This window comes from Thermobia domestica, chromosome 6 (genome assembly GCF_964235325.1).
Source record: "Thermobia domestica chromosome 6, izTheDome1.hap1.1, whole genome shotgun sequence".
Lineage (NCBI taxonomy): Eukaryota > Metazoa > Arthropoda > Insecta > Zygentoma > Lepismatidae > Thermobia > Thermobia domestica.
This window is the reverse complement of record NC_137459.1, coordinates 186,343,142-186,365,155: the sequence shown is the minus strand read 5'-3', so window position 1 is coordinate 186,365,155 and position 22,014 is coordinate 186,343,142. Positions and strand designations below refer to the sequence as shown.

The 22,014-nt window shown below is 38.9% G+C and overlaps 1 protein-coding gene across 1 annotated transcript in view; it reads right to left on the bottom strand.

Annotated features, from left to right (window-relative positions):
- Positions 1-22,014, bottom strand: part of LOC145688362 (delta(24)-sterol reductase-like) — a 143,417-nt gene that overhangs the window by 83,002 nt on the left and 38,401 nt on the right. Inside the window, exon 2 of the mRNA XM_081762510.1 lies at positions 9,762-9,917. Within this exon, the coding sequence (XP_081618636.1) occupies positions 9,762-9,917 (156 nt within the window). The remainder of the gene's footprint in view (positions 1-9,761; positions 9,918-22,014) is intronic.

Genomic DNA, 22,014 nt, shown 5'->3' with positions numbered 1-22,014 from the left:
AAGAAATCATCAGTTTATCGGGCTTTAATTGATAATTTATTCACAAGATTCCCTATCAAAGGTGTGGTAGATGAAGTTTCTGTTCTACATGGGTCGACATTGCCAACTGACATGGTCGATATGGAAAAGATGTTGTATGGTGATAGAGAGATGATACTTCTTGCTGAGTATTTCAAACCTGACCAAGAAAAATCGTTATCAGACTTAAGTCTAACAAGTAGATTGTCGATGAGAAGTTGCAGAAATCGGGTAGAAATATTATCAATTTCCACGACAGAGTGCGAACGGGGATTTCCCCTTATGAATTTACAGATGACTAATATTAGAAATACACTAAGTGCTCAAACATTGTCTAACTTCTTGCTCATCAATGTTAATGGCCCACCGCTAGACAAGCTCAAAGTACACGAGCTAGTTATTTCTTGGCTGAAGGATGGGACATCATTCCGCTGGGGATGATTTACCGCCAAAAAGTTACCAACATGAAATAAATCCAATTTCAGATTTGTTTTAAGGTGGAAAATTACGAGTTACGGAAAATGTATACTTGTATTACTAATGGCTTATTTGTGTTATTCAACTTTTTACCTAATTTTTAGTAAGTCTCTTCTTTGCTTTAGGTAAACTACTTTGAATAAGTATTCATAATAATTGCAATTATGCATATTTGTAACTTAAATTTAACGTGGTGTTTTAGTGATTACACAAATTACAATTATGAGCATACTTTATGGAGATGCTCTCACAGAGGGTACCCGAGCACCTTTATACCTTATTAACAACTAATTTTTCAAGTCTTTTGTGAGAAAAATAGTGTGAACTGAGAAACCATAACCTTTTCCATATTGTACAGGGGTATTTTCCTGCGAATAGAAGTTTCTTGTGGAATGCGTTCAGAAATTAACACTTGAAAGAATACTCTCTTAGTACAAGTATATTTTAGGCACACACTAATTTCCCCCACCTCGAACTGTTTCAATTTCCTCACTGACAAACACTTTACCATTTTATATCGTAAAGGTCAGATCCACTGTTATTGTAACAGAGTGGTGCTTGAGCGATTGACTAGAAATTCAAACTCCGATTTGTGACAATTTCACAGTCTTGTTTTATTACAAGTGTAAACACTTTAGTCAGTTCAGAAGAGGCCGTGGATCGTGTTCAGAGTTGATGACGATGGATTTTGGTGAGTCAGAGTAGGTCAAAGTGGATGAGAGTGGTTCATGGTGGATAGTGGGTCAAAGTGGGTCACGGTGGGTGGTGGGTTATGGTGGGTCGCAGTGGGTCATGGTGGGTGGTGGGTCGGGGGTCAGAGTGGGTCATGGTGGGTGGTGGATCAGTGGGTCGTGGGTCAAGTTTTCATTGACCCACGCCAACTCTGGTTTCGATCATTTGTATGTGTCACTCCTCCCACTTCCCCCTAGGTGTGTCAGGGTGGTTTCGCTTCGATAGTACTGTTTCCAGATTGTAAGTAATATGTGTACGAAGTTTAATAAAAAATTTCCCTAGATGTTCCAGAGTTATACTCGAACATACGCACATACATACATTTTATATATACATTTTATATATATTGTGTTGCCATTGCCGATCGTTTTTTTTTTTTTTTTTGTTTTCAATGTGTCATATGGAACTCCGTCTTCCGTCAGCAGTAACCAGTTCACATGTGGGTGTCGTGGTGTGAAAGTGGTGCGGTAAAATGGGCGACCTGACAGACTTCCAGAGAGGCATGATCGTTGGTGCCCGTCTGCTTGGAGCTTCAGTAGCAACAGTGGCGAACATTGTGGGGGTATCGAAAGGCACTGTGTCCAATGTCACGAGGGCACACAATTCATGGGCAAGCGACGTCTGCAAAGTATAACAGTGGTCGAAAGACAATCCTGTCAGATAGGGACCAGAGGGAATTAAAACGGATTGTAGCAGCTAAAAAGAAGACCACTGCAATGAAAATTACGTCTGAACTCAATTCCGGCTAGGGATGCGCACGAGTCGAGACATGTCTCGAATCTCGACTCGACTCGACTCGAATTCGAGTCGAGATTCGAGTCGAGACACACTTTGTAAAATTCGAGACGAGTCGAGACAAACGTATTTCTCGACTCGAATTTTCGAGTCGAGACTCGAGTCGAGTCGAGACAGCTGGTAAAAATCTCGACTCGACTCGAATGTCTCGAAAATTTTTCTATAATTTTTAATATTATTTTGAAGAAAGCACTCGCTCAGGAACACTCGGCACAAGAATTTCGGAAACTTTAGGACTTGTCAGGTGTTCGAGGAGTGCTGTGGTGATTGTCTTCAGCAAGTGGCGAAACCAAGGGGAAAAGACGTCCAAATGTCGAGGGGTTGGTTGCCCCCCAGCTCATTACAGATGTCGAACGTCATACCCAGATAGCAAAAATGACTTGCAACAAACTTGATTTGCAATTCAAGTCTGGCAAACTTGCAGCAGACTTGTAATGTAAGTCTGCAAGTTTGATGGAAGTTTAATGCAAACTTCCTAGTTGACGCTCTTCGAACTTGCAGCACACCTGCAATGCAAGTGTATGGTAAGTTTGCAAAGCAAGGTTATGCAAGGGGTTTACTTGTACAGCAAGCATACTGCAAGTTTCCACTTGCTCTACAAGTGCACAGTAAGTCGGCAGCAAGTTACTGCAGGTTTGACGCAAGTCTGTGCAAGGATACCACTTGCACTGCAAGTCCACAGCAAGTTTGTAGTAAGTCTTCTGCAAGTGTATACTTGCAATGCAAGTCTACAGCAGGTCTTCAGCAAGTGAGTGTAGTAAGTCTTCTGCAGGTATATACTTGCATTGCATTGCATGCCTTTTACAAACTGAACATTTACTGTATACGAACAATCACACAGTCAACAACTTTGTCAAACAATACACGTTTAAAATATAAATTTTCTCTACATACTGGATATTTACGTAATTATCGTAATTATCCACATGTTTCAATGCTTCATACACTTTGCACCTACTACAAATGGCGGCCTGGCGGTGAGATTTCTAAGATTAGACTTTTGTGACACCTGTTGGTAGAGACTAGAATTGACATACTTGCTACAAAGTTGCAGCAAGCCTCCAAGGCAAGTAAAATCTAGCAACTGAAAATCTAATTACGACATTTGCAGGTAACTCTTTCAAAACGCCTGCAGCAGGTGTACAGTACACGGAAAGTCTAGCAAGTTAATATCAAATATAGTGAAAGACTTGCTGCAAACCAACATGCTATTAGGGTAGGCTGGGCAGACTGGTAAAACAGAACAGGCGGTGAACTGCGTCGGAACTAAGATCAGAGTTTAATGCTGGGCAAAGTACAAGTGTCTGATCTAGTGTTGTCAAATTTCCGGAAATTTTGAAAGTGTTTTTTAAAAAAACGTTTCCCCCGGTGACCCCCGGCCCTACTAGGGTGAATTTGGAAGTTATTGAGATGAGAGTTTCACCATTGATTTCAGCGACCGCGAAAACTATGAATTCGACAGTAATATCGGCCATTTCCTACCACTTTTACATGTCCCTGTAAACGCCCCCCTGAGACCCCCTGGTTGGATTCCGAGACATGTAAAAGTAATCCAAAATGATCGATATTAGTGTTAGATTCATAGCTTTTGCGGTCGCAGAAATGAATGGTAACACTTCAACAGGCGTTGTCTTCCAAATACTGCCCCCATGCGAAGAATGGGTAGATTCAGCTGTCTAATATAAATAAAATAAAAGAGTTTGTTTGTGTGTTTGTTTGTCTGTGTGCGGCCTAGGGACCAGACGAGTGGACCGAGAGTTACCAAATTTTGGTCAGGGGTACCTTGGCCTAGGCCCCAATCAAGACGAAAAGTTGTTTTCAAATTTCGAACCAGCGGAGTCTCAGAGGGTTGGCGTTTACTGGAACTGGCTTGGGAACCAGACAAATTGTTCGAGAGTTACCAAATTTTAGTCACGAATACCTTGGTCCAGGCTCCAGACCAGAGTTAAACGATTTGGCCAAAATTCGAACCAGGGCGGTCTCAGGGGTCGTTTACTGGGACATGTAAGAGTAGTAGAAAATAACCGATATTAGTGTTGAATTCATAGTTTTCGCGGTCGCTGAAATCAATGGTGAAACTCCGATCGCATTAACTTCCAAATTCATGCTATGCGGCACCGGGGGAAGGAAGGGAGTTGAGATATCGAGACATATAAAAGTAATCCACAATGACTGATACTAGTGTCAAATCCATAGTTTTCGCTGTCGTTGAGATCAATGGTGACACTTTCATTAGCGATCACTTGCAAATTCAGCTACCATTGTATGCGGGCCGGGAGTCAGAGGGAGAGGAGGATACCGAGACATTTAAAAGTAATCCAAAATGATCGATTTAGTCTCAGATCCATAGTTTTCGCGGTCGCGGAAATAAGGGTAATACTTCCACAGGCCTTGACTTCCATGCGAAGAATGGGTATATTTAGCTAATATATATATATATATATATATATATATATACTGATTAAAAAATTAGGGAATCAGATGAAAACACATGTAAAACTTCTTGCGAATAATGTGAGAACACTGTATCTTGTCCAGTTCAGATTAAAATCATGAAGGCCCAACGTGCAAACGAACCGTTTGGAACATCTGTGCACATGATCAGTGACGTGGCGCTAACAGATATCATTTTGTAGTGTGGCGCTGCCAACACATTCCAGATCCAGGGTACCTTTGTTCTCATTGTGTTTAGTGCGTCACAAATCTACGTAGTGAAATTGCGCAACAACGTGATTTGCCAGAATCGTTGGCATGGCGAGCTGTCGGCAGGTTGGAAGCTGGTCAGTCATAGCGGGAGGTGACACATGCCATAGGAGTGGCACAAAGTGTGATTTCCCGATTGTGGAATCGATTCCAAACAACTAGAAGTGGTCGAAGAAGACAAGGACAGAGCCGTCTACTAGCAACCAAAGCCAGAGACGATCGTTATCTCTTGTTAACAGCCCGTCGAAACCGGCGTCAGAATACAACTCTGCTCCCGCGAGCCTTCCGAACAACAACAGGACGCACAATGTCTACTCAAACGGTCCGCAATCGCCTTCGAGAAGGTGGTCTCTACGCACGTAGGACTATGGTGTGTGTCTCACTAACTGCACGACACCGTGTTGATGGAAGAGCGTAGGCGGAGGAACATCGTGGGTGGGGACGCAATGAATGGGTCAATGTTTTGTTCTCTGACGAGTCTCGATTCAGTGTAGAGTCTGATAATCGACGTGTTTTCATCTGGAGAGAGTGTGGAATATGACACAATCCCATGTTTGTGCGAGAAAGATCCCAGTATCATGGTGGTGGACTGATGGTGTAGGCAGGAATCAGCATTGCTGGGCGTACTGAGCTCCACATCATTCGAAATTTCTCTTTGACGGCTCTCAGATATAGGGATGAGATCATGAAAACTCTTGTTCTTCCTTATGCTGGTGCCATTAGTGATTCGTTCCTTTTCATGGATGACAATACTCCTCCTCACAGAGCTCGGTTAGTGGATGAGATGCTGGATGCTGAGAGCATCGCTCGGATGAAGTGGCCAGCATGCTCTCCGGATCTCGTTCCAGTTGAGCATGTCTGGGATATGCTTGGCAGGCCAATTGCCGCTAGGCCAGTAAATCCAACAACCATTCCAGAGCTGGAAGTCGCTCTTCTGCATGAGTGGCACAACATCCCCCAAGAACTCATCGATAATCTGATTGAATCCATGCCACGCAGGTGCGAGGCTCTGTTGGCTATTCGAAGTGATCATATGACATATTAAGGAACAATCAGTGTTGTTGCCTTGCCTGTTTGTGAGCAATTCGAGAGGTGCACACATAACCGTCTTGTGGCATGAGCCATGTGGACAAGGTTTTCCGTGCCCCAACACCAGTATGTGCCCCATTTTTCTAGTATATCTTAGAGCATTCCTTCTTGTATGATATATATTAGTCAAACACAAGCTTGAAGCTTTAAATCCACAAATTCAGCCCCATTAGTACTCTAAGGAGGATGGTGACATGTAAAGATAATTGAAAATTATCGATACTAATGTCAGATTCATATTTTTGGGGCTCCACAAGTTCATTGGTGACAGTTTTGGTGCCCTTTGTGTCCAAAATGAAACGTATTCTCCCCGTGCGAAGAACTGATATTCTGCTAGTCTGTAATAATAACTAACGGAAGTTTCACTTAATATTTTTCTCGCTGCTCAAATTTACTCACTTGTGCGGTATATGTGTGTAAAGTAGAATTAAAACCTGTTGCTTTAATTCAGCGAAATATATTGTATATACAGTAGGACGTCGATAATCCTAACGTCAAAAATCCGAACGCGATCCCTAGAAGGTTTTTACATTTTGTCTTAACGCTAGCGATAAACAAACAATAGCGTGTCCATCGACGTTATGTGAAGTCAGTGTTTTCACAAAAGTTCATTTATATGTAATTGTTTGTCATGTATTTTTATTTTTTCTTAGGCCTATAAGTTTTAAGTGTGACTTACAAGAACAGTGTTATTTAGAGTACAAGCAAGTTCTTCAGAAACATTAAATGTAAGTAGCCTTACGTACGGTATTGTAATTACTGTATGTACTGAATAACCACTTTATCGATAGAAGAACATACCGTACAGTATATGTAAGCCTAAATGGCATTTTCTTGGTCATTTTCGAAAATCCGAACAATTTGAAAATCCGAATACCTGTGGTCCCAATTAGTTCGGATTTTCGACTTCCCACTGTATATGTTGCAGACATGTTACAGCAAGTAAGATTACTAGCATCAGGCCAACAAATAGTTTTTAAACTACATTTTCCTGTTTTTGCCAATATTTGCGAACAAATGATTTTTTCTAATGGTTTCAAAATTTCCGGAATTTTACATAGAACAATGAACATATCTCTATGAAATATATGTTTGATTTAACATATTAACTAAAATGATTCTGTGATTAACAAAAATTATGATTCTAATAATACCCAAATTTTCCGTTTTTTCCCCAGCTCGGGAAAACAGTAAAAAAACTTTTTTAACCCAAAATTTCCGTTTTTTTCACAGGCCTTCACAACACTAGTCGGAACACACAGTGCACCGAACACTCCTAACGATGGCGAATGTTAACACCACGACATCGGCAACTATAACTGAAATGAACACAAGACCATCGCCACTAGACCTTGGCACAATGGCAGAGCGTTGCATTATCTGATGAATCCCAATATCTTCTTCATCATGACGATGTGAGGGTGCGAATCCGTCGTGTTCAAAGGGAACAGCTTCTTGACATCTGTACTGCGGGACGGAGACAAACTGGCTTCGGCTTAATTATTATCTGGGGAACATTCACGTGAGCATCCATGTGTCTAGTGGTGCTCGAGCAAGGCACCATGACGGCCGAGGAGTCGCACGCTGCTTGCAGACTACGTACACCCCTTCATGACGGCCATGTTTCCCACTGATAGTTTCATTTTTCGACAAGATAATGCACCATGTCACAAGGCCAGGAGTGTGATGGAGTGGTTCGAGGAACACAGGAGCGAGTTCCAAGTGATGTGCTGGCCCCCAAACTCTCCGGATCTGAACCAAATCGATCACATCTGGAATGTGATTGAACGTGACGTGAGGGCGCATCACCCCCTCCCCGGAATTTACGGGAATTAGATGATTTGTGTGTGCATATGTGGTGCCAACTCTCTCCAGCGACCCACTGAGGAACATTGCGACCATGCCAAGACGCGTTGCCGTTGTTATTCGTGCCAAAAGGTGGACATACTGACAATTAGGTAGGTAGTCATAACGGTCTGGCTGATGTGTGTGTATATTTTAACTCGTATATTTTTGTCTCGACTCGAATTTCGAGACGTCTCGACTCGAATTCGAGTCGAGACAGAGACTGTCGAGCCGAGACACGAGTCGAGACAGCAACATATTTTTGAGTCGAGACAACATTTTCTCGAGACGAGTCGAGACAGGCTTAAATCTCGACTCGACTCGACTCGTGCGCATCCCTAATTCCGGTCTATAGAACTCGGTTTCATCGAAAACAGTGCGACGGGAACTTCATAAAATGAAAATCCATGGCAGGGCCTCTATCGCCAAACCCCTGGTCACAGTACTAAATGCGAAGAGGCGTATCCAGTGGTGCAAGGACCACAGGGCGTGGACTCATGAGCAGTGGAAACACGTAATGTGGTCCGATGAATCGACCTTCACTTTGTTTCCAACAACCTGTCGTGTTTACGTATGGAGAACACCGTCGCAGGCCTATGATACAGACTGTCTTCTCCCAAAGCATGGAGGTAGTTCTGTTACAGTATGGGTAGTGATATCGTGCTTTTCTGCAGGTCCCATCATAGCCCTGCATGGAATGATGAATGCTAAGGCGTATGATGTCATTTTGGGGGACCAGGTTCTACCTATGGCCCAAATATTGTTCCCTGATAGTGCTGGCATCTATAAAGATGATTTGGCACCCTGTCACGCTGCAAAAACCGTGAAATCATGGTTTGAGGAGCATGACCAGGAGCTATCACACCTCCCCTGGGTCCCACAATCACCAGATCTCAACATCATTGAGCCATTATGGTCCGAGTTAGACAGGCGTTTTTGGTCTCATTACCCTCCAGCAGAATCCCTTAAGGAACTGGAGTATGTTTTGGAGGAACAATGTTACAAAATTCCACACACCATGATTCAGGAACTGTATACATCCATTCCACGTCGGATCCAAGCTGTTTTGGACGCAAAAGGAGGCCCCACACCATACTAGGTATGATTTTCATTCTTTTGCAAACGTTTTAGATTTTTGTCCAACCCCTGTATATATATATATATATATATATATATATATATATATATATATATATATATATATATATATATATATATATATATATATATATAGATAGATAGATAGATAGATAGATAGATAGAGATAGAGAGAGAGAAAGAGAGAGAGAGAGGATGCCCTTTTTAGCTTTCACTGCTTTCTATTGCACATTATTATTACTATTACATACTATTTTTTTAATTTTTGTTTTGTTTGGTTGTTTAGATTTACAATGTTTTACAATAAATCTTGTTTTTCTTTTATTACAGGAATTTAAGATAAGTATAGCCTTGCCACTAACAAAGGAGCAAAGAGTGAGAGGGATGATACGAAATAAACGATAGGAAACTAGGATATAAAAATGACCCAAATTTTCCCCTTTTAAAAGTAACATTTTTGATAATTCTGAAACATTTATGTTTTAGAGTTTATATACCGAACTTAACATCTCCAATTTAAGCGCATCTCCACATTTGGCGCTTTGTGAATAAATAAAAGTAAGTTTAAATATTATTAAAATTGTCTTGTTTTTCCTCTTTGGAGCGGAATTTTCAAACACACTGAAAAGCTGTTTCCCTTATTTCCAGTGATGAGTTAATATACATAGTTTCATTAAGAGAGTTAAAATTCATCTTTGTTTACAGTCAAATATCAAATATTTACTATAATTTCTGCTTATATAGATGCATATTCTGGAAAAAATATTTTCTTAAAAAACTTTATTTCATATACCGTCAGAGATACTTCAAAATTTGCAAAAATTACAAAATTGAAATTTAAAAAAAAATCGTAAGAAAATCTCTCTACGACATAGTTCTGTTCCAGAATACAATTTCTTCTCATACAATGTCCTAACTAGCTTCTTTTTTCCCCTTTTCCTAAGTGTGTGTATGATTACTTTTTCTCCCTTATTCCTTCCAACATGTCCTTATTGTAATATTACCTGTCTCTCACAGTTCACTTCCAACACATCCATTAAATTTACATTAATATTACATAATGTTTTCTTGTATAAACCCCTTCTAAAACTCATAGTTTGCCAACCAGGTCTTGCTGTACACATCTGGGTTTTCATTCCCTCTGCTCTCCATTTTTGAACCTGTAAAATTGAATCATAGAATGTGATATGGCCTAAGCAAGTATAAAATAACAAAATGAATAAATATCTGCGTAATTTGCGTACAGTAACATATTTGCAAGAATTTTGTCATTCATGAGTCAGTTTTTAAACACAATTTTAAACAGGAAGACATCAATCCGAATTTAAAGAAACACAAATAACCCCAGAATACGATTTATGATTCTGAGGTTTGATGTTAATGATGCAAACTCATACATCTCAATGATTCAAAACTTTTTTCTTCCCGCAGTCGAATGTGGTAAATTGCTCTCACTGTTGTTGGTTAATCTTTATCTAAATTTGAGAATTCTATCCTTACAAATGGCAATTATGCTAAAAATTTACACATTTTGAATTATAGACATGACAACTCTATTTCTTGTTCCAGTAGAAAGGTAAAGTTTTCTCTCTTGTTTATATATAAAAAATGATGAAAATATTATCCAGAATCAATCAAGTAATTAAATTTCAAATTCAACTTATGAGAAATTAATTTGTGGAAAACTGTAAAGAAAACAATACTGATTTTTTATTTGAGTTTAGCATTCCTTTCACCAGCGAGACTATGCGAGACGTGGACCTTCAGCTTAATGTAGGATTCGAATCATATTAGCTTTCACCGAGAATCGCATAAAAATAAACATGTTAAATTACTTGTTAATCTTGCATGCTTAATAACAGTTGAACATATTAGTCCCCAGAACCTGTATCTTGGGCATAATTCTGCAATGGCGAACTTTACAATGGCGCAGTGAGAATAGTTACTAGATTCGGCAGTTCCATTGGCCTTTAGGTCATGCTGATTACCAGTTGACATTAAATTCGAAAGGCAGCATTATCAATTTTCGCTTAGTTTAAAGACTTATCCACATGACTCTTACACTTCTTACCCTTCATAGAAAAATAAGGATTATTCTTTAAATGTTTTACTGGTTATTGTTAAAACAAGACTTGAAATAAAAGAAAATTCCAAGTAGAAAATTCTACAAAAATTGATTTCTTTGAAGCATCTATTATATAGTTTCAGAATACATTTAAGAAAGACGTGATGGTTCAGCAGTTTCGTATTTATTTCTGGAATAGACAGTAAGGGTTAGAATGATTTAAGTAATGAACCAATATCTTGTATTTTTATATCGCTTCGTTACGTATTATTATGTCAAATTTCATTAATCGCCATTCATTTTATTTCTCATCATTTTCAATTGAATTCAGGAGTAAAATGTTATCATTTGCTTACTAAGACCAATAAAAGTAGATTGTGGACTCAAATCACTTTATTATAATTTATATTTGTCATTCTGTATTTTTCTTATTACCGAAACAGTTACCTAAAGTATACAAAACTTCCAGAACATTTCTTATTTTTTGAAAAAGGCAAAGAATACATGAAGTTATGCGGGAAACTAAAACTCAAGAATGTTGTAACTGGTATGTATATGAATTTAAAAAGTGGGGCAGAGAGAAGGAAAATTTAATCTTTTGTTCTTACCACGCTACTCAATGACGGGGGCACGATGACTCAGTGGTAGAAGCTTACCTCTAGTACGTGGGATATCTAGTTCGATCCTCGGCCAAGTAAGTTTGTGTTGAACAACACTGTATCTATTGGTTTTCTCGGGGTACTCATGTCTCCTCCTACATTCTTATTCCACCAATTCTTCCATCATCATTCACTTGCCTTAATCATCCGTCTCCTTTTGTCTAACGAGGATAATTTTGGGACGTTAAACTCAAAGATTTCATTTCATTTTGTTATTCAATTACGCTCGTACTGGTGACTACATGACTCAAGATGGCGTCGATACATAAAGAAGACATAATATGTTATAGATTAAGGCGTTAAAATCTTGCGATAAAGTTCCAAACAACGTATGGGAAACCAACCCCAAGAACGGCAAGTATCAAGAGATAGCATAAAAAGTTCAAGGCTAAACAAAAAATATGGAGTTTTCTTCAAGCACAAGCAAACTCTGCCACAGCCGGTCCCAAGTCCGTGTTGAGAAACGAGGACGGCCCTCATTCTCGAGGAGATACTATATGAAGCTGGGTTCCATTGACGAGAGGGTACGTGGGAGTTGTTTCCTGATGATAAATACAATCTGCAACGAAAGCACAAGGTAGTAAATTTTAAGTGCGTTGTAGCACGGCTCCTCTGAGTTAACAATCATTTAACTAACCCGGGATGTACTTAAACCTAAACCCACAAAGTGGGGGTGATGTATATATTTCCTGAAAGCTTAGGTCAAGGTAAGATCAAAACCGGTTACTAAAATTGGGAAATTCTCAAGCATTCCGCATGAGAGCAGCATGTTACTCATTTTTATTAAATTCTTTAAGCGTGTCCATGAAGTCCGTTGCAACCCCGAAAAATCTGAAACGGAAAATCTGAAATCTGAATTTTCTCTTTCTTTTTACACATGTCTCACCGTTTCAGATTAATAGAGGTGGTCATAGACTTTTCAATGGACGCTTGCGTTGATATTTTGACCCACCGCTATTTTCCACTGCCTTATCAACAAGAGTCAAGACTTGTTTCCTCTTCTTCCACTTAACATAAGCTTTCAAACGATACTCAACTTGAACCTCTTTCCATTTCAACATTTTGAATGGGACCCCGTCTGGGGCCCTGCGAGGGATCCTGGAATATTTTTTTTTTACTTTGAATCATCATACTTTTGAAATAATGACTTATCCGTGTTTTTGTTTCTACACCTATTCCACCGTTTCAGATTCATGCGAGTGGCCATAGACTTTGGAATAGATTGTGTTGATATTTTGACCCACCGCTATTTTGCACAGGCTTATCGCAGAGAGTCGCGACTTGATTTATCATATTTTATTTAACACCAACTTTCATACGATGTGCAAGTTTACCCCCTTTTCATTTAAAAATTTTGAGTTGGATCCCGTCTGGGACCCTGCTGGGGACCCTGGGACAATTTATTTTACTTTGATACGTTGTACCTTTGAAACGATGAAAAACATGTTTCTCTGTTTTCATATCTGTCTCACCGATTCAGATTTTTCGGGGTTGCAACGGACTTTATGGACACTTAAAGATTTTAATAAAAATGATTAACGTACTGCCCTTCATCCCTAGTAAGTAAGGTTCAAGTACATCCCTAGTAAGACCACAAATTACTCATTTAAGGGTTCGTAACTAACAGGTTAATAATAATAATTCAAGTAGCCTAAAGAAGACAGATTTCAGGACGAGGACGAGGACTCATAAACCATAACCAGAAGATACTCCAATTAGATAATGAAAATAAGACGACTTCGAAGTTGCGCATTGGAAAAGTTGAAGAAAGGACACAGAAGAGAACAAATGCAAGGCAGTGAAAGCAGCAGCCCAGAAGAGCGAAAGAAATTCACCAGCAACCAAAACAAATGAATAGTACATGTGTAATTAAAGCCGCAACCACCGCAAGTAACATTGACCAGATCAAGACAGCACTGAAGAAAAAACTTCCAATTTACAAACCTAATTCACATACAAAGGGAGATTAGACCAGCACCATTACTGCGACTTTTCTCTAACAGCACAACAGATATGACGATATGGGCTGAAAACCGAAGACAATTCACTATAATGTTTAACATTCCAATCAACAGCCAAGACCAAAGTTCTACTGGAATTATTACCAGTACAGGCATCGACACAATCAATGCACCATACAGTGTGTTTGTTTTTGCTGGGGTAACACACAAAGAGGGCTGGAACAAACGTTTAGCGAAAGTTTCTGCGCTACATGCAAAGAAACTAATTACAGAGAAGGAAGTAGTGTATGTTATCGACCCTAAGACCATCAAATAACAGAGAATCACCACCAATTCAATAGAAAATGACATCTCAACAAGTGAATCTGGCTGCTTTGAGAGTCACGAGGATACACAAGAAGAAGATCCGACAACGCTCTAACCACAACAAGGAAGTTACATATCACTACTAAATAAGCAAGATTATTGAGCAGCTGGTAAAACAAAACAACATCGCGTCGGATGAAATCATAGCCAACCAAAGCCAGAAGGATGTCTAGCCACTCAGTAGGGATGGCCAAAAATTCTCGTATCCGGATATCCCGGATCCAGTGAGATCCGGATCCGGATCTTGCCGGATCCGGACCTAGATCTGGGTCTCGGATCCGAACCTCAGATCCAGATCCGAAATTCGGATCTCGGATCTGGATATTAGAACCTGTATATTGGGCATAATTCTGCAATGAAGAACTTTACAATGGCGCAGGGAGAATAGTCACTAGATTAGGCAGTTCCATTGGCCTTTAGGTCATGCTGATTACCAGTTAACATTAAATTAGAAAGGCAGCATTATCAATTTTCGCTTAGTTTAAAGACTTATCCACATGACTCTTACACTTCTTACCCTTCATAGAAAAATAAGGATTATTCTTTAAATGTTTTACTGGTTATTGTTAAAACAAGACTTGAAATAAAAGAAAATTCCAAGTAGAAAATTCTACAAAAATTGATTTCTTTGAAGCATCTATTATATAGTTTCAGAATACATTTAAGAAAGACGTGATGGTTCAGCAGTTTCGTATTTATTTCTGGAATAGACAGTAAGGGTTAGAATGATTTAAGTAATGAACCAATATCTTGTATTTTTATATCGCTTCGTTACGTATTATTATGTCAAATTTCATTAATCGCCATTCATTTTATTTCTCATCATTTTCAATTGAATTCAGGAGTAAAATGTTATCATTTGCTTACTAAGACCAATAAAAGTAGATTGTGGACTCAAATCACTTTATTATAATTTATATTTGTCATTCTGTATTTTTCTTATTACCAAAACAGTTACCTAAAGTATACAAAACTTCCAGAACATTTCTTATTTTTTGAAAAAGGCAAAGAATACATGAAGTTATGCGGGAAACTAAAACTCAAGAATGTTGTAACTGGTATGTATATGAATTTAAAAAGTGGGGCAGAGAGAAGGAAAATTTAATCTTTTGTTCTTACCACGCTACTCAATGACGGGGGCACGATGACTCAGTGGTAGAAGCTTACCTCTAGTACGTGGGATATCTAGTTCGATCCTCGGCCAAGTAAGTTTGTGTTGAACAACACTGTATCTATTGGTTTTCTCGGGGTACTCATGTCTCCTCCTACATTCTTATTCCACCAATTCTTCCATCATCATTCACTTGCCTTAATCATCCGTCTCCTTTTGTCTAACGAGGATAATTTTGGGACGTTAAACTCAAAGATTTCATTTCATTTTGTTATTCAATTACGCTCGTACTGGTGACTACATGACTCAAGATGGCGTCGATACATAAAGAAGACATAATATGTTATAGATTAAGGCGTTAAAATCTTGCGATAAAGTTCCAAACAACGTATGGGAAACCAACCCCAAGAACGGCAAGTATCAAGAGATAGCATAAAAAGTTCAAGGCTAAACAAAAAATATGGAGTTTTCTTCAAGCACAAGCAAACTCTGCCACAGCCGGTCCCAAGTCCGTGTTGAGAAACGAGGACGGCCCTCATTCTCGAGGAGATACTATATGAAGCTGGGTTCCATTGACGAGAGGGTACGTGGGAGTTGTTTCCTGATGATAAATACAATCTGCAACGAAAGCACAAGGTAGTAAATTTTAAGTGCGTTGTAGCACGGCTCCTCTGAGTTAACAATCATTTAACTAACCCGGGATGTACTTAAACCTAAACCCACAAAGTGGGGGTGATGTATATATTTCCTGAAAGCTTAGGTCAAGGTAAGATCAAAACCGGTTACTAAAATTGGGAAATTCTCAAGCATTCCGCATGAGAGCAGCATGTTACTCATTTTTATTAAATTCTTTAAGCGTGTCCATGAAGTCCGTTGCAACCCCGAAAAATCTGAAACGGAAAATCTGAAATCTGAATTTTCTCTTTCTTTTTACACATGTCTCACCGTTTCAGATTAATAGAGGTGGTCATAGACTTTTCAATGGACGCTTGCGTTGATATTTTGACCCACCGCTATTTTCCACTGCCTTATCAACAAGAGTCAAGACTTGTTTCCTCTTCTTCCACTTAACATAAGCTTTCAAACGATACTCAACTTGAACCTCTTTCCATTTCAACATTTTGAATGGGACCCCGTCTGGGGCCCTGCGAGGGATCCTGGAATATTTTTTTTTTTACTTTGAATCATCATACTTTTGAAATAATGACTTATCCGTGTTTTTGTTTCTACACCTATTCCACCGTTTCAGATTCATGCGAGTGGCCATAGACTTTGGAATAGATTGTGTTGATATTTTGACCCACTGCTATTTTGCACAGGCTTATCGCAGAGAGTCGCGACTTGATTTATCATATTTTATTTAACACCAACTTTCATACGATGTGCAAGTTTACCCCCTTTTCATTTAAAAATTTTGAGTTGGATCCCGTCTAGGACCCTGCTGGGGACCCTGGGACAATTTATTTTACTTTGATACGTTGTACCTTTGAAACGATGAAAAACATGTTTCTCTGTTTTCATATCTGTCTCACCGATTCAGATTTTTCGGGGTTGCAACGGACTTTATGGACACTTAAAGATTTTAATAAAAATGATTAACGTACTGCCCTTCATCCCTAGTAAGTAAGGTTCAAGTACATCCCTAGTAAGACCACAAATTACTCATTTAAGGGTTCGTAACTAACAGGTTAATAATAATAATTCAAGTAGCCTAAAGAAGACAGATTTCAGGACGAGGACGAGGACTCATAAACCATAACCAGAAGATACTCCAATTAGATAATGAAAATAAGACGACTTCGAAGTTGCGCATTGGAAAAGTTGAAGAAAGGACACAGAAGAGAACAAATGCAAGGCAGTGAAAGCAGCAGCCCAGAAGAGCGAAAGAAATTCACCAGCAACCAAAACAAATGAATAGTACATGTGTAATTAAAGCCGCAACCACCGCAAGTAACATTGACCAGATCAAGACAGCACTGAAGAAAAAACTTCCAATTTACAAACCTAATTCACATACAAAGGGAGATTAGACCAGCACCATTACTGCGACTTTTCTCTAACAGCACAACAGATATGACGATATGGGCTGAAAACCGAAGACAATTCACTATAATGTTTAACATTCCAATCAACAGCCAAGACCAAAGTTCTACTGGAATTATTACCAGTACAGGCATCGACACAATCAATGCACCATACAGTGTGTTTGTTTTTGCTGGGGTAACACACAAAGAGGGCTGGAACAAACGTTTAGCGAAAGTTTCTGCGCTACATGCAAAGAAACTAATTACAGAGAAGGAAGTAGTGTATGATTATCGACCCTAAGACCATCAAATAACAGAGAATCACCACCAATTCAATAGAAAATGACATCTCAACAAGTGAATCTGGCTGCTTTGAGAGTCACGAGGATACACAAGAAGAAGATCCGACAACGCTCTAACCACAACAAGGAAGTTACATATCACTACTAAATAAGCAAGATTATTGAGCAGCTGGTAAAACAAAACAACATCGCGTCGGATGAAATCATAGCCAACCAAAGCCAGAAGGATGTCTAGCCACTCAGTAGGGATGGCCAAAAATTTTCGTATCCGGATATCACGGATCCAGTGAGATCCGGATCCGGATCTTGCCGGATCCGGACCTAGATCTGGGTCTCGGATCCGAACCTCAGATCCAGATCCGAAATTCGGATCTCGGATTTGTGTCCGAATCTCGGATCTGGATCCGAAATTCGGATCTCGGACCTGGATACGGATCTCGGATCTGGATCCGAAATTCGGATATGTTGCACTTTCTGTCGAAGTCTCTTTAGTAAAATGTTTCCAAGTTTGATTTCTTCTCATTTCAGAGTATAGTGAACTGTCTGAAAACTGATGTAAATGGTAATAAATTCTTCTGTTTAGCTCCTCTTTGAAACTTAATGTTAGCTTCACATTGAAAATATTTATTTTATTCTTAGAAAATAAACTTTACTATTTTCTCATATACAAATGAAATATCTTTTATATAAGGCCCTGCTAATCGCAGGACTACTAGACAAAAGAAACTCTTTATTAATAGTAGTTTCTGACTCACTAGAGTCCAACCATCAACAAATGTAATAATGAATATCTTTCACTTCGAAAGTATATACAGCAAAAAATATAGATTGGTTGGCGTGGAACAACAGTAGTTTTTTTTAAACATAAACACGAGAATTTCAGGAGAGCGATATGGTTGTGTTCGTTCTATGCCTTTATTACCTAACTTATGGCTTGCCCTTCTGAGGTCGGGAGTTTGTTAAAGGAGTAAATATAAAAGAGATTTCTGTTATTTTTTCTTCGCCCTCCAGGTTTCTTTAATCATACATTGCAGGACGTAACCAAAACATAACCATGTATCGTATCATTGAAGCGTTTTGTGTTTTGTATATTAAAGTGTTCAAAAATATTTATCATATTCGCATTTGTTCGTGTGATCTCAGGTTCTTCAATTCTCGGTGGGAACATACATGAGAAAACTGAAAGCTGAAACAATATGAAAATAGTATTTAAAAGTCAGGAAATTGATATTAAAACTTTAGCTATCTATTGGGACTGTAAGGCTGTAGTTAAATTAACCCACACGTTTCGTGAAGATATATTACATCGTTATTGTTTATTTACTATAAGCTACCAGATACATCCTCAGAGGCCACTTTACACTGTAGTAATCAACAGACGAAAACATTGGAAAAGGAATGAAAGGAAGGTCTACAGAGCCTTAGATCAAGGTACTAACCTAGCATTTGCCCAGTATAACTGAGGAACAACCCTGGAAAATCTTCAGTCAGGATGGCTGGTCTCCGAATTCGAACCCGGTATTATCCAATTGCGAAGCAAGAATCCTAACAAGTAGCCTGAGCTCGCTCCGTATTATTATTTAATTAACGTAATGTTTTAAAATTAGTGCAAATTAAACCCTACTTTCTTTATTGCTGATGTTATAGTTAATAAGCCTACATAGGACATCAGTCCCCCATCAAGAAATAATACTAGAACTGGAATTCAGGAAGCGGGGGTGAAGAGATTAATGAGGATGAGGAAACTATGTACGATGCAAAAACTGAGTAATTATGACTTTGTCACAGATATATTCACTTGCATACGTCAATTAATATTTCTCTGATGCAGTGCACTCTTACTTTCTATAGTGGCAGGAAAATGACCCGCTTTTGTAAACGAACACACTAAGCACGTGCGTATAGGTGCAATGTCCGTGCAAAGAAACATACAAACTAGAAAAAATATAAAGAAAGCGAGGGGAAAATGATAAACCGCCCTTCAACTTAGAAAAAAACAAACTAAAAATAACTAAACTTAGAGCTACGAAAGACGCGAGGCAAATTTTATTGAAAAGATTGTTTTTCCTTAGTGATTAGTTGTGCTAACTTTGAACATGAATTAAAAAGAAAACAAATGGCTAGCTCTGAGTTTCGCAAACTAGTTGAAAAGAAAATATTGGATAAAATTTAATAATATAGAAGGCATTTATGATAATTAAAACAAACTAAACTCTTGGCACGACAGTCCTCCTGTTCCTACCAGCGGGCTTACGTTCAAAGTGGGGATGTGTAGTCAACGTATCGACACCCGAAGTCCCTAATGCCGGCTTTCTAGACTGGAGTTCGCTACCTCTTACTTAAGATAACTCCCCAATTGCCCTCATGATGCTGGGTCAACATCAAAATTGTTGAGTGCTCTCCGGAAATTGAACCCATGACCACGGGCACAGAAGGCACGCTCTCCGTTTTCTATAGACGAAAAGCTATAGTTACCCACATTATCTAATACAGAAATAAGTTCTGATTCTCTAATAGCTGCTGATGGTGATAGTCAATGTTCACCGAAGCATGTTCCCAAACCCAAACTGAGATATTGATGTCACTGGAACGCCTGAAAAGTCATTGTGGGTAAGTGAATTGCCCACTTGTCAGGATGAAGGACGATGGTGATGTGAAATGCGGGGCTGGCAGAGGTACTACTTATGATAATTGGATTTATAATATTCTATGTTGCCATAAACCCTCTTCAAGAACATAACTGTTAATCTTAGCTTTGAAAATGTTACATAAAGAGTTTTATTGCTATCATTAGGTTGCATTAGGAATTATCGGATTTATTTTAACGCTTAACTTTTACATCTCTTCTGATTTACGAATATTTAAATCGCGATTATCCCCTTAAGGTCAATTAGTAATATTTTAAATCATTTCGAACCAACTTTATATATGGTTAGTTTTGTTAAATGGGAATAATTCAGACCAGAAGCAGTCTACAGGCTAAGTCCAAAAGAATCTTGGCCGACCTCCTGATAAACCACGTTTTTCAGCAAGGTGAATTCTGGCAATCCGATACCCACATGAGGAAATCTTTGGTTCAGTGTGAAAGCTTCCATAAGGACCAGCACTCTAATCAGTGAAATGTGTTTTGCTAATTTTTATTCAATGTGAAAGTACCTAACTTTATTGCTAAAAAATAAAGGCATTTATTTCAAACAAGTCGCCATTACAGTTTTCGTATTTGAACACAACACTCATGAAAAGTCATGTTAAAGCGCGACTTGCCCTTAAAAAAGAATATTTATCTGTTTTTAGTTTCTCGTGTTCCCCAAAGTACAAGCGGAATTAGTGCAAGTGCCTTCCGCTCGCATTACTTAGGTACAAACGGCTACGATCTTGGTACTAGCACTTGTTTGAATGAATTTTCAGTTTAGCGTCCCTTTCAGCACCGAGGCTATGTGAGACGTGGACCTACTGATTAACGTGGAATCCGAACCACATGAGCTCCCGCCGGGAATCGAACCCGAGTCTGCCGCGCCAAAGGCGCGTACGCTAACCGCTTAGCCACGGAGGAGCTCGAGCACTTGTTTGGGTTTCCAGATCTCAAATATTTATCTTTCAGCCAAATTCTATGTATGAATCCGAAATTTCAAATCTAGATAAGGGGCACCAAAATTCATAGTTTATTCTCGGCGCTCATATTATGATTTACTAAATAATTATTAAATCTAATTGTAAGGTATACATTCGATATTTTGAGCAGACTGAGCAAGAAAAAATATACGTAAAAACTAGTCAATACTTGTCTTAACTGTTTATGTTTTCTTAACTGTCAATGAAATAGTTGTATTGAGGAATTTTAAATATTCGAGTTTTGTATTCCGGTTTCAAATATAAATATATGTGTATTTCATCTCGGTCCTGCAACCGGGTGGACCTAGATTCGACATTCGAACTCTCATCCGGATCAAACCAGATTATTTTTAGTAAGGCAAGCATTTGATCTTTAGTGTAGAATGAAGGAGACAAATAGACTTGTCAATATTCGTCTTAATTTTCTGTTTTCTTCTTCACTGTCAGGACTTCGTGAAATTACTTTCGGCGAATTTTTGATATTCAAGTTTATCACAATTTGGGTGGGATGTGGTTTTGAATAAGAATCAAGATCTGAGATCCGGATTTCGAACCCAGATCCGAGATCCGGATCCAGATCCGAAATCCGAGATCCGGACCCAGATCCGAGATTCGAGATCCGGATCCAGATCCGAAATCCGAGATCCAGACCCAGATCCGAGATTCGGACCCAGATCCGACTGACCCAATCACATCCGGATCTTCGGATCCATCCCTATCACTCAGTAGAAGCAGTGGAGGAGAAAAAACAGGGGAGGGAGAAACGGGAGACGAAGTAGATATCATCCGCAAACCTGAGCACAGACGAAGGATTACGAGACGGCCATTGCATGTTTAAAAAAATAGCAGAAGCCTCACTAACAAATACAGACAACACAGGTTTGCATATATTAATTGTGGGTTTTTGTAAAAAACAGAATTTTATTAATTTCTTACTACAGACATTTTACACGGATTTTTGCAACCCCTTTATAGTGCTGTTTTGTCATGTAAACATTGCAGCATGCAGCATGATTGATAAAAGGTTGTTTTTTTTTCTGCTAATTCAGGTTTATGTACTTCTATCAAAGCTAACAAATTTTAAAAAATTGCTTTTTCCTGTCTACTTGTTTACCCTTCTTTCTTTTCTATTTACATAACAACAGACTTATGGTAAA